General features: G+C 40.2%; 1 protein-coding gene across 1 annotated transcript in view; it reads right to left on the bottom strand.

Annotated features, from left to right (window-relative positions):
• KIF26B (kinesin family member 26B) overlaps nt 1-13,893 on the bottom strand; it is a 301,610-nt gene that overhangs the window by 51,043 nt on the left and 236,674 nt on the right. Inside the window, exons 8-10 of the mRNA XM_065834763.2 lie at nt 13,172-13,434; nt 10,135-10,318; nt 5,131-5,290 (exon numbers count right to left, since the gene is read on the bottom strand). Of these exons, the coding sequence (XP_065690835.1) occupies nt 5,131-5,290; nt 10,135-10,318; nt 13,172-13,434 (607 nt within the window). The remainder of the gene's footprint in view (nt 1-5,130; nt 5,291-10,134; nt 10,319-13,171; nt 13,435-13,893) is intronic.

The following is a 13,893-nucleotide window of genomic DNA, read 5'->3' on the forward strand; positions in this document are numbered from 1 at the left end:
CACACTCACGTCCACTACACATGCACAAAGACACCTGTGCTCCAACAACTGTCCCGTTGCCAGTCTGGCCAGACTGAGTTGAAAACCCAAAGCTGGGGAATGGCAGCTCCAGTGAAGCTTTTCCCGGGGATTTTGTCTCCTATCTCTCATTAACTTGATGATGAAACACAGTACTGTAAGACGTGTGCAGATAAAGCCCAAATCTGCACTGTCAGCTGTACAAACTGTCCCACAATAAAGTGCATTGTTGATGAACACTACAACAGCGACTGCTGGAGCATGCAAAATCCGTTATCCTCCTGAGTTGCAGATTAAATTACTCTAATAAAATGCAAGAAGTTTTCCTACATTCACAGACTGTACATCCCTGATTCTGTCTATTTTATGTAGTTCCCTGGAATGAAGTGTCAGAAATTCAACCTAGTAAAACTGTTAACTACAGAAAAACCCAAAGGTGAAAGTAATTGCCAGATGTTCCAAGTCCTCATTATATCTATGTTGACAGTGTTTCAGTGCTCACCTCTTGCTGTCAACTACACTGCCCCTCCATTTTGCTGAAGCACTCTGGCTCATGTCAAAGAGCATGTACCTAAGGCCAGTTTCTCCGCTGGTGTAACCTGGCATTGCTCCAGGAGCTTCACTGTCCATTAGTCAAGGCTCTGGTCCATATGACCTGGCTGCCAACATCATGGAAAAATTCTTCTGTTCCAGAGCAGCTCAGGTCTTTTGATAGCTAATTAGGAACTATTTCACATTAAACAGAATCTCTGTTGACCACTCTCCTACAACTGAATCATTCAGGGGTATTTCTTAGGCTTATTCCTCCTTTTGAAAGGGCTAATTTCTCTTTTGCTTCCCCGTTCTCCTCCATGGATTGCTGTCTCATCTGCATATTATCTCAGTGTTTCTCAGAGCTCTCCCATTCATTAAGTCAAAAAAAAAGTGAAAAAATAAGGCAACAGAGTCCTAGCAACAGTTAAAAGGCCAAGTCTGAATGACCTTTACAAAGTTCTTTTTTCTAACTGAGTTTTATAAATAGTAATAAATAAATACAGAAATAAATTATTTTCAAAAGATCATGCAGAAAGAAAGAATGGATTAGCCCATGATTTAAGCACCAGATTAGATCTTGAAATATGGTTGCTCTGCCACTAAGTCTCTTGTGCAAGCTTGCACCAGTCACTTAATACCATTTTGTTTTCTACAGATAGGACAAAAACATTAATACCAGCATGTAAGATCTAGGAGGAAGTGCAACCATGTAACAGAGAAGCAAAAGTGCCAAGAATAAAATTCATGCTTTTGACTCACACCCATCTCTTTTACGGACAAGGTTCCCTCCTTGGATAAGCATAAGCATGTAGTTCAAAATATACGATGCTTCCAGAAACACTAGCACATTGGGATAGAACATTAAGAGACAAGCCTGTTAAATAAAACAAGCAACAATTTCTGAAAGAGAAATTCATACAGCCTTGCACTTTTTGAAACAGTTTTCTTACATTCTCATAGTCATTGAAATGTATAAAAATGATTATTTCCAAAACAGCATTACCATGAATTATCACCACCCCTGTTGCCTAGCAACTGGAGTAATTTTTGAGTGGTGAGCTATATAAACCAGTATCTGGAGTTTGTGTAAATGGGTATTCATTTGAGGGTTTAAAACACATTCATCTTGGAAAACAGAGGAAGATAATGCAGCACTAATGTAAAGCAGAAATGCTCTTAAAAAAATAAAATAGCACTTTTGATTACTGCAGCTTAGCAAAACCCTCTTCCTGAAGCAGATCTGAGCCCTGCCAAACTTGCTCAGGGCATGAGTTGACTCCTTTGCTCTTCATTGGGCTCGCAGGTGCCACTTTCTATTTTTTTTTTTAATATATTTGATGTTCCTGAGGAGAAAATAATTCTTGCTCATAACTCAAGAAACTGGTGACATTAAATGGAAATGTATTGAAGTCAAATTAAAAATTCTAGTTTTAGAGAAGACACTGAGCTGGAAGAACTCACTTGTTCATACCGTAACAGAATGATGCGCTTAGTAAGGTTCACATTAATAGTGATAGAAAGATAACCCACTGAGATATTAGAGAGAGATTATAAGTACATACATGAAAGATACAAACTCTCAGAAGTCATGGCCTGGTCACTCATTAGCTGCATGTCTTTGCCCATTATAGGGATGTCTACTCATTCTTCAGACCCACGTGGAATTTAAGTTGAATGCAGGACAAGATCCCAAACCATATCAACATGTATTGTTTGATGTCTGAGAATTTCTACATTACTTTCTTACAACATTAGTAGACAAGTTCCTCCTAAAGCCACTGTCCATCTGTGTTACTATTCCCAAAATGGAAAAGGGGGGGAGGGGGCAAAATGATGGGGGTTCCAAAAGGAGAAAGATTCCAACTTAATGGCTTCCAAGGCTTAGCTTTACAGGGAAGGAAAAAAAATGCAAAATGTGTTGAACAGCAACATGACTTTTTCATAGAGACTGCAGGCAGAGAGGCAAATTCATCCTTGGCATAAACACACAGCCCACTGAAGGCAAAGCAGTAGCATCTGCTTATACCAGCTATGAAACTGAACAACCTTTTCCCTTCAACTACTACCTGCGGAGATAAAGCTGGATACAGCACTGAAGGGAGTTTAAGAGCCTGCAGCCTCTCAGAGTTGAGAGAACTCAATTTCTGCAGTAAGAGAAAATCTGCTGTGTATGAAATGGTGAGTTTCTGTGCTCCCAGGAAGCCATGAAGTGCCTACTGACAGGCAGCCATAAAATTCTTAATGACTGTTTAATAGCTCAGATAAAGAAAAGATGCTCCATTTTGTCTGCTGCTCTATGGAAATTTGCTCAGACCACACACACAGTGTGCAGCTCTGGCACATAAGAAACCACACGTTTTCTTTCGCTCCCACTCAAAAAAGGTCGTTATCAAAATTATAATTTTATCCCTGATAATGAAAGAGAACACCCCTAAATAAAGGCAAATGATCTCAGCTAGATAGGCTAGCTACTGCTCTAAACAAGAGATGCTGCTGAACACATATCACATCAGTCTATGGGAAGCTCAGACTCTTCTACAAGGCAGTGCACACTCCTCTCTCCCCCTTCCTCTCTTATCCACCAAGGAGCAGCACACACCTGTAACGCTGGATCACTGAGCAAACAGTGCCTGCACTCACCTAGCCACCAAGTCTCTTGTTTCCATTCCTTGTGAATAGACCACATTTGGGAAAAAATGCTGTCTCCACTCTTCTAAGCAAGAAGTGGACAGAATTAGCTCCAAAATATGCCAACATGTTTTTTTCAAATTACATTCTTAAAGTCCTCCTTTCAAACAGACACATCACCTCTGATTTAGACATGATGAACCACTTCTCTATACCTACACTCTACACTATCTTCTCTTACCCTAGTAAATTCCAGAGGAGGTGCTGGCCTGAAGAGAGCTTTCATCTTCTTTCAGTAGTACAGAAACAATTATGAGCAAGTGTGCTGGCACCTCTGGCTGTGTAAGCTCAAAAATGCAACAGCTGGGAATCACAGAAGAAATTGGTAGTGCAGCAAGTAGAAGACATGTTCAGTAATGCTTTCCTCCCTGCCAGGCATTGCCAGGAAAGACAGCTGTTGTATTTGGTAGCTATTCCCTGTATGCTTAGTTCTAACCTAGGAAGCATCATTAACATATTTCTTCTATTCCTACAGTCTGCCTTCCCTCAAGTCCATAAAATCCATCAGGAAGGAAGACAGGGTTTTGATGACCATAGTTTGAGCTATCCTTTGTGAAATGCAGAGTTCAAGCTATTAGTATTTTCACACTATGACTAGGTGTACAAGCCACAAAACATTTCATGAATGTTTACACATACAAATGTGGTTGGCCCTTAACTGAATTCCAGTCTGACTGAATTCCAGCAACAAGAATATTTCCAGAGAGCATGTTTTAAGTCTAGACTGCCAAATAATTTTTCAAAATAAATGTTAGAAGAAAAACAAAATTGTAACTGAACTCAATTCATCTTTATTTTCCAAAATGAAGACAAAACCAAACAAGTAAAACTTGTCAATACCTTGCAATCTTGAATGAATATGAGAAAATAATCACGTTTACAGTCTTTAACATGACTAGGAGGGTAAAATACATGGACTGAAATATAATCCATGAATGACTTGGTTCGTTTTTCATGTCATCCTATTGCTCCTAACTCCAGAACTCATATACATGTCCTTCATGAATGCTGACCTTCATTGGTAGTTTGATTACAAGATGCTACAGTGAGCCCTTCCCATGACACCAGTTGCTGCTCCCTAGGCTTTAAGCTAGAGAAAAGCAATACCATCCATAAAATCAGAAATTTCTGAGTAGGAAGGTTGTCTGACTGCCTGGGTTGGGTAATGAATCCAAACTTGCTTTCAGACCTGCACACATGACAAATGGTGTGAGACAATGATGAAGAGAAATGAGTACAAAACATATCCACTAGGTGAGCAATTCCTCTAATTTCCCAGAAGCTACCTGCAGTAGCAAAGGCCACTTGTCTAGTGTGACAAATAAAGCCTACTTCTTTTTTTGCAAATGAAAGGCTGACATGGAGACTCAAGCCATACAAAAATAAACTGGAAAGCAACTTTGCATAACAGAAAGAATCTCACAACAAACATGCATGCTTATTGTGACGTGCATTTTCAAGGTACTAAATTCCACACAATGGACCACAAAATAATTTTCTCTATAGTGCTGCATTATGGCAGCAACATTTGTCTCTGTGGAGCTAACATGAAAGTGGCTCTCAGATGCTTTGAAACATTAAATTAATCTTTGAACAGTCCTAGAAAAAATCCTAATACACTGAACTTTGAGCTTTAAGATCTTTAAGACACCTGGGTTATATTTCAGCAAGCTTCTTCCTGTGAAACCTGAATGTTAAATACAGTGTAGGTGGCAGATGTGAGGTTAGAACAGGTGTCACTGGACCCCAGGCAGGTTTTGCTGTACCTCAAGAGGGCTGTGGTGACCCCAGCAGACAATCCCCCCACTTACCCCACGTCTGCCTCAGGCCCAGATATGCAGACTGCCTGCAAGCATCTTCTCGTTAGGTGCAACACAGAAGACTACTTACTTGTAGGGGATGTGTTTGCTTCCATTGACAAGGGCGAGGATGACATTGCCCAGTGCTGACAATGAGAGACAGAGGCCAGAGCTTCCCTCCCGGTTTTTGCTGAGCACTTTCACGCAGCTGCCCAGGTCGATAAGGTGCAAGCGACTGCGACCTCCAGACACTGCCATAAACAAAGAAAGCAAACAGTGAGCATGTGCCTCCAAAAGCAGCTTCCTGGGAAAGCAAACATCACCACAACTTGCAGAGACGAAACAATCAGGAGACCTTTGCTAATTCATGTTAGCAGTGACAAACTGCAGGGTTCCTGTTAATTCACTGTCAGCCTTTATTGCCGTACATTGCTGTCCACTCTGGACTTGCTTAAAAGGTGCCAAGCTTTTCAGTACTCAGGCACCTGCAGGTTTAATTCTGTGGAAGTCACCACTGTGGGGTTGTTTTTTGTTGTCGTTTTGTTTTAAATGTAGCTCTATTAGCCTATACCTGAGTTGGCCCAGTTTCTGTCTCTGTAATTACTGTTCCTCTATCTGGAAAACTACAGGTTGGAGATTGCTGCCTGGTGAGCAGTGGTCCTGTGGTAACTTCAGCCTTTCTCTTATCTTTCCCATCTTGAATACTGTATCTTCAGAAGAAACTGTGGCACCTGTGGAACATTCAATTTTGCTTTAAGTCTATATACTTCTATGTCATAATTTGGGCTAACAAAAGGTTCGCCATGCCATGGGTAGTGGATTATTGAAATGCTGCTCTGTTCTGAAAATAATTTCTGTAAAACTGGCAGTGGGTCCCTGTGTTTTTTCCTTGTTCACTCTGTATCAATATCTCTACATTTAAATTGAAAGGATACTACCTCACAAACACCAAGATGAACAGACATTTGCTCTCATTAAAAACCTATGGTTCCTTATGAACCCAAACATAAAGACTATGTAGGCTTTACAGAAGAGCTTCTAATTCTCTGTTATCTCAAGACAACTTCCTAGCTGTTGTTTTTTTGGTGTGTGTTTGTTTGGTTGTTTGTTTTGTCATTGTGGGGTTTTTTGCCTTTTATTTTTTTTTGTATTTTTTTAATCTGATCTTTGACCACTTCTCCCTATTCTCAACAGTTAGGTAAGAAGCAATCTGTAGGAAAATGAAGTTTTATTTCTAGGATCATAACTCAAAAGTTACGAGTACTGTTTGAGGACATGAACATAACTTGAATAGGAATGGAAATACTTTGACATCTGAGTTTCCCTCTATGCAAATACATTCACAGACATTTTGACACAGCACCTCAACTTAAGCATCTGGAAAAATAAGTATTTGTGGTGAGGAGAGACCAGTTCAACAAGCAAAGATGGTGATGGGAGCAACTACACAATGGAAACCTTAGAAACAAGCTTTCCAGATATGTTTAATTGCTTTGGAAATGTCTCATCAACCGCAAGCATGTTTTTTCAATGACCCTGCATTCAGTAGCTGTGGTGCCATGCCATGCTCTACAGGCATGTATGTGCCATAGGAGGTAGAAGGAAACAGGTTCACATAGACATGTGAAGACACTTTTGAAACTTCTACATAGTGGCAAAAAGCTGACAGGTGATAATATAATTTTGCAGACTTGCTCATAGTCTACTACGATAATGTATATCAATACAGAAAACATTCAGCCACTAAAGGTGTATATAACTGTTACCTGCAACTTAAAAGTTGTTAACCTACACTGAAAAAATAGAGAGAGAGAGATTTAATTTTGCAAGCACTGCAAAACACACTGCTCACTGCTTATTGCTACTACCTGGTGTCTTGCATGACACAAACCTTTCTGTAAAAATATACTGTCTTTCTGTAGAATGCGTTATATACAACTCTATAATTCTGTTCCAATTGTAGCTGACAGTTAGTTAAAATTAACAACAATAATAATGAGTAGATTTTTATGATAAAAGAAAAAAAGAAAGCTCAGTAAAGAGGAAGAAACAATAAGAAAATGAAAGAAAAGCAAAGCAGAGAGAAAAAATGAAAAATGAAGAAAGAAGAAAGTTTTTTTTTAATGTGAAAGGGGTTTTTGCTATGGGATTTGAGAATAATATTGCAAAAAATGTAGCCAATATCTCTGTCAACAATTGTTTAAAATACAGTTACTTCTGCTTTTTATAAGCCCTTTTAGTTCTTCAGCTATATCAGGTATCAGGCAACACAGGACTTCCATGTATTAAATTATACTGGAGTATTGGTTGTCACGCTGAGTATCACAAAAGAGAAGTGAAGAATAAATGTCTGATTAAAACTAACACTGGTGGCTAGACATTCCAAACGTTGTAACAGTCCACAGATTATATGACATGACAACTCATTAAACACATCCACAGCGGTTTCACCACTGTGGTCGCAGTGGTGGGAAGTGGTGGGATACATCTGCTGGGGAAGTATCCACACGCACTACGGGCTCCTGCACTCCCTGCGGAAAGTTGGGCTGCCCTGGGGGACCATCCAGGCAGCTGCACCTCCACCTCCTCTAAACTGCTCCTGGAGAACTTCTGCCTCCCCTCTAAGAGTCCTTGAAACTCACAGACTTCAGAGTCTCTAAGTCCTATAAGACTGCTACCCTCAGAAAGCTGAAACTAACTTTTTTGAGTATTCCCCAATGATTTCCTTAGAAAAACAAAGAAATGTGTTTAGTTGCTACTTAAAATGACTGCAGGGGACTTTACTGAATTACATATAATAAATGTTTCTGTTGCTAAGATTACCAGACACCGGGGAAACGAAGGAAAATTAAAGAAATCACTACCCTTCAAAATGTCATTCATATTGTTTCCATACATATTGCTGTTACACAGGCTGAGGAAATACAGAATAAGAGAAATTACTGGATCTTTCCTTCTTATTTCATTGACAAGTCAAAGTAAGATATTTTTAGGATGGAAGATCTACTTGCTTGATCTGAAAATGAAGCTCTTTGTTAGGCAAGTTCACTACTAATATGCCTGGCAACTACAGAGAAAATAAGTGGAACATCCTAATACTGGTTTTTGTCTATGGCCACAGAGACTTTGCTGAGGTGACAGCTGAAAAATGACCGTGCCAGTTCTGCCACAATGCCATTTATTTCAGTGGTGCTAAGCCTGCTCCATGGCATTCCTGGTAATGAGTCTAACAAGGAGGAAAGTACAGTATCAATGCTATTCTAACAGTCATTTTTTACCAAAATCATACATTACCCAACCATTTAATCTCTTATCCTTTAAAAGACGTGTTTCTTTTTTGTTGTTTGTTTCTTTTGTTTCTTTCCCCCCCCCCCCCCCCATCCTTTTTTTTTAATCCAGTTGTTGGAATCTATATATCTCTTCTATCTCTTTTTTCTTTTTTTCTGAGAAGTCCTTCATTACAGCAGGAGACAGTGATAATCACTAGGCGCCCTTTCTGAGCAGCTGGAATTCCCCCCTCATTCAATTATCAGTGAGATCTGACCCTGCCTGGCTTGTGAGGCCACTCAAATATGGGAACTCGAAGACAGGAGGTGGTATGGCCATGAGACAAAGATATAACTAAAGGCAGGGGGCAAAGCATGCCATATTATAATTCGACAGGATCATGTCTTGTTTTTTGAAAAGAGTCATTACAGCTGCAGGAAAATATTTTTTTCCCTTTTATTAATTGCACTTGAAAATAGTAGAAAACGTTTGTGTGTACATGTACTTGTATGCAGTAGAAAGCATGGAGCATTAAATAATTGTAATAATAATTGCCTCAAAACCAGCCATCTTTATTCCTATGAACCAGTCTGTATGAGCATTCACAGTCTTCCTTTCTACCGCAGGGTGGTTAATTAATAAACCTTTAGTTAATTGAGATTTCTGCCTGCCAATTCCACAGGGGTTATTACTTAAACACATGCATTTCCATTTAGAGCAACTTTCTGTTTTTCTCTCTTCTGCGTACAGCCAATGTAAATTTCCTGCATTCAAACATTAGACATTAATACTGCAGTGGTGTTCACCCACTACACATCATAGCTTGCAATCTATTCATTATTACAAATAACCTATGCAGAGCCAGGAGCTGAAACATATGCTATTTCTGCAGCATTGCTTAAGCCCACAAATTTAAAGAAGCAGAGGTCTCTGGTGTCTTTCAAACAAACATTTTGTCCTTGTAAAAAATGATTATTTAAAAAAAAGAAGTTTAATGTTAAAGTTTTCCGGTGAGGGTGTTTCTTATACAAAACTTTTATCACTGAAACTCACCAAAAAAATCCAACCTTCTGTATATCTCCAGTCATAAACAATTTGGGAGACTTAAGACAGAAGATAAATATAATAAAAAAATATAAATGGTGTGAGTCAAATGAAATCTTCGAAAATAACAGAAACACATAAGTAGACATAGAAGCGTCTTTTCCTCATTTGCAAGTGGAAGATGGAAATAAAGACATAAGCCAGTGAAAGTATCTGTGGCAAACAGAGGGAACAAGCTCATCTGAAAAGCCCAGAGCCTTTGTAAAGAACCAAGAGTCCTTTGTGCACATGTAGTTGGGCCAGCAATTAAAATATCTTCTGTCTTCAAGAAAGGGTACAGTTTATGTATTGCCAACATCAGCTATTTAGGTGCCGAAGAGGAACAGCTACTGTAAGGGTGGCAAGGAATTCCCGTCACCATGATATTTTAATGTATGACCTCAACATTACCAGTAAAGACAATACTAAAAGCCAATTGGAAAAGCGCTTTTTTTTTCCTTTTGAGATACAGAGTCCCACACAGTGCTGAAGGCTAACCGCAATAGTATCTCCACAATGGCAACTAAATTGACAAGTGATGGTAATCATCCCTAGTGGTCTCTAATGGCCTATGGTAGGTCTTGACCAGGCACGTGGATAGTCTGCTGGTATGAATGGCCTCACTCCATGCTCAATGGAGAACTCTGCTAATTTTCGCCACTAAAGAATATTATTTAAAGGCCTTTTTAAAGCCAGTTTCCAGGCAGTCTTAGGGAAAACAGAAGGGAGCAAAGGGTCATCTTACTTCCGCCTTTGCCGCTCTTCTCCATGCGGTACTGGTAGATGTGCAGGGTGAAGAGCATGTGGGAGTTGCGATGATCCTCCTCGTCGCAGTCCCGCTGGCTGCTGCGGCGCGAGGCAATGGCGGCATCGAGGAAGAAGGCGGCCTTTTCTGCTGTGGGGGCGCGGAGCTCGCTCTGGTTCTGAAGCTGTGGGGTAACACAAGGGAGAAATGACCTAGAAACTCCCAGGCAAGTCAACACTACCAGAAAACCTCCCCACAGTCAGCTCACACTGTGGATATGCTGGCTTCTGATGCAGCCAAAAAAGAGGAGGTGCCTGATAGAATGAGACCCTCCTGACACTGGCAGCAACAATCTATGCCCTCCAAAGAGCCCCACGACTGAATCCAGGCTTTTGAGGTTCTCATTTGGGGTACCTCTGGTGGCAGTTAAACATAAATCCCAGCAACTGGAAATCATCCTATAGGCTGGACAAATGCATAAATTTGTTTCCTTACTTTTCCTAGAATTGTAAGCTATTTGTGCTTATTAATTATTAACTATTTTCATTTTTTTTACTGCCTTTTTTTTTTTCCTCCCTGGAATTGGCAGAAGTGAAAAAAAAAGAAAAATTTGTGGAAGACATGTCAGTCCCAAACTCAACAGTTGGTGGAGACTGGCAGGTGCAGGACTACGCACTGCCCTTCAGAAAGTGTTAGAAGGGAGCAGTCCACAGATACATCTGGGAGATAACAGGGATGAAGCTTGTGTTCAGCCCCACAGCATGTGTGGAGAAGTCCAGAAGAGAAGCCATTTTCTTGTCCCTTCATACCACTGGCTTAGGTACCTGCTCAGAATCCATGGCAATCCATTAAATGGAACACGGCAGCTAATGCACCTACATTCACATTTGCTGGACCTCAATCCCAGTCACCAGCCTGCTCTTATCTCTTCAAAGTGATAGACAGCATAAGAGGGCAGACATTATTAACCCTCCATAACACTGGGAAACATGCGTGTTTCATGTCACCTAAGATTAGTCTGTCTGTGGCAGGGATCTGTGACAGTGCAATCTGATGGCATTAGTTCAGACAGTATGCAGAGCAGGTGCATAACCTTTGGAATAGACTTGTTTTATCTGGTGTAAAAATAGTGAGCAACTCCCATTCTCAGGGTTTGTTCCCCTGCTATGTAACACAGCTAAGTTCTCCTAAAGAAGACAGCGCTCCCATCTTCTCTTTGTGACTATTTATGGACTCGAGGAGGGATAAAGCTGAGGCTGTGCATGGGATGGGGTGACAGAGCTGAAGGCTAAGGTCTCTCTAGAAGGAGGGAGGGGACAGGAAGGAGTTAACAAGGCAAGCAGAAGGCTGTCCAGTCTGTGGGATGATCTCACTAATGTAAGCAACACGAAAATGTGCATACTTGGAAAGGCCTAATGACAGATAGTATGACATATGGTGATTATTCATTTTCTATACACACTGGTAATTTTGCATATCTATATGGCTACAATATCCTCCTTTCATCTGAGGATTTGGAGAATTCAGGTGTAGGATACATGACTCCAGAATGTCACTATGTCTTGTGAACACACATAAAAAGTCTTATCTTGCAATTTAATTCAGTATTTTGCACTGCAGAGATACATAGACATCTCATGAAACTATCTATCTTCTCTCCACTGATCTAAAATAAGTCATTTTGTATGTGGCTGTTCTGTCTGTATCTATATGAAAATAAGCAAAAATAATGGCATATTTATTATTATTGCTATTGTGCTTGTACCTTAGTAAGGAATTAAGCTCTACAAAGAGGCTAGTTGTTACACAGCTATGTAACATATGTAACATACATATGCTAATTCAGATCTTAACTGGCCCACCTATCACCCTGATGGGAACTGTGAAGACTCAAGTCTACCAACTTATATTTACTAGACTGCACCCATTACTGGATACCAGAGGCCAAGATCTCTCATGATACCGTAAGTATCACTAAAGCCAGGAGTCAAGTGAAAATGAAAGCCCTAATTGTTATTTTAAATCAAGACGCAACTTTGTAGTCCTCATGTAGAATGGAAAATATGATCTAAGTATTTCCAAAAGGCTTGAACAACAAAGAGATAAAAACCAAAATTTATTACTTGCTGTTTAAAATCTCACAATTCATGACTACTGTGAATGTGAATCAATTTCTAGATGCTTGGAGCTCCAAACAGGGTACATGACCCTGTAGGTCTGTTCTATCCTCCCTCTATTCCCCATCCTTGGATAGGCAGTGTTCTGCAGGTTCTGCATGGAAGTAGCCTTTGCCTTTAAGGTTGAAAGAATGTATTCAAGCTCCATCATGCTGGTTTTCTTCCTCTTCATCCACTCATACAAAAATCAAATTCATTCCCCTACAGACAGCAAAATGGAAGAATAGGCCTTTTTCCCCTCAAACCAAGAGGGGGAAAATAATAGGGCTGCTGAGACATTCTAGTGGTTACCCAGGAAATACACGAGCCTTCTATTCATTCCTGCTAAACCTCCAAATCTGAGAAGAGTTCAAGTTATTCTTGGCTTGCCCAGCTCAGGAATTTATTTCTTGGCAGCAATTAATAAGTAGCGATTAATGCTTCCTGCAACACTGCTAATGCGAATGCTATAAATAATGTAGTTTATAAAGAGATAAACAGCCATATTAATGGCCTCCCGCTATTTGTGCAGTACTGTAAATATTTTAGTTTGTGGTTTTACAAAAGAGAGATCACACTTTTTTTTTTTTTTTCAGAATGAAGTGAATTTTTGTTTGCACTGAAAGTTTTCACATTTTATTGCAAACACAAGACCCTGCTCAACATCAGTTATACCAGAGGTACAAATATTTAGGCCAGGACAGCAGATGGCCCTGCAGCTGCAGGTCATAAAGATCTTGCATGTTTTAAAGTAAACACTCTCAAGTCTATAAACTTTATGCTCTGAGTAGCTCTTGAATTTGAACCTTTTCAATAACTCAGGAAACAAAGAAAAAACAGTCAGATTATTTGTTTCAATGTAAAATGAACCTTGTATTCACCTGCATGCCACAAATGGGGTCTTCACAAAGGTAGACACCTGGTGACTGGCCATCTTGCAGGCTGCCTGTAGCCACTTCTGACAACAGGTCTCTCAGATTTTCTTCTTTCCCCCACACTTCCACTGCAGAAATTCGGACTGAGAAACGAGCTCCTGTCTTCTCTTTGCGTTCATTAATCAACTTGAAGAGCCAGGAAATGGCACAAGGGATTATGCCAAGATTTTGCATGGAATCATCTTTCCCAATCATGGTGTATGACTTCCCTGTCAGGAATGGGGGATGGAGAAAAGATAACATCACTCCCAGGACCTTCACAGCCTTCTGCCAAGAGAGACTATCCTGCACAGTCTGAAGAAAACAACTTCTTCACTACAATAAGGACAGTTAGCAAGGTAGAAAGATAGGCAGACAGACAAACAGTACATGGAAAACGGAGAGCATTTAAAACCAACAGACAAACTCCACTTTCAAAAATCATTACCTCGTGCATTCCCCTGACATCTCCCATCCCCCAGGCAGGGCACTGCAGATCCCTACCGCACAACACTGCAGCCTCTGATGAGGGTGAATAGTGGGGGGAACTGAGCAGAGCAGGAGTGCTGTGGGCTCTAAAAATCCCTGCTTTAGTTACTGTGTGTATGGTATTCTTTGAATAACATTTTATCTATATCATTCTTCATACGCTGGGGTTGGGACTGACATAAAGATGGTCCCAGGATCAT

This window comes from Patagioenas fasciata, chromosome 3 (genome assembly GCF_037038585.1).
Source record: "Patagioenas fasciata isolate bPatFas1 chromosome 3, bPatFas1.hap1, whole genome shotgun sequence".
Lineage (NCBI taxonomy): Eukaryota > Metazoa > Chordata > Aves > Columbiformes > Columbidae > Patagioenas > Patagioenas fasciata.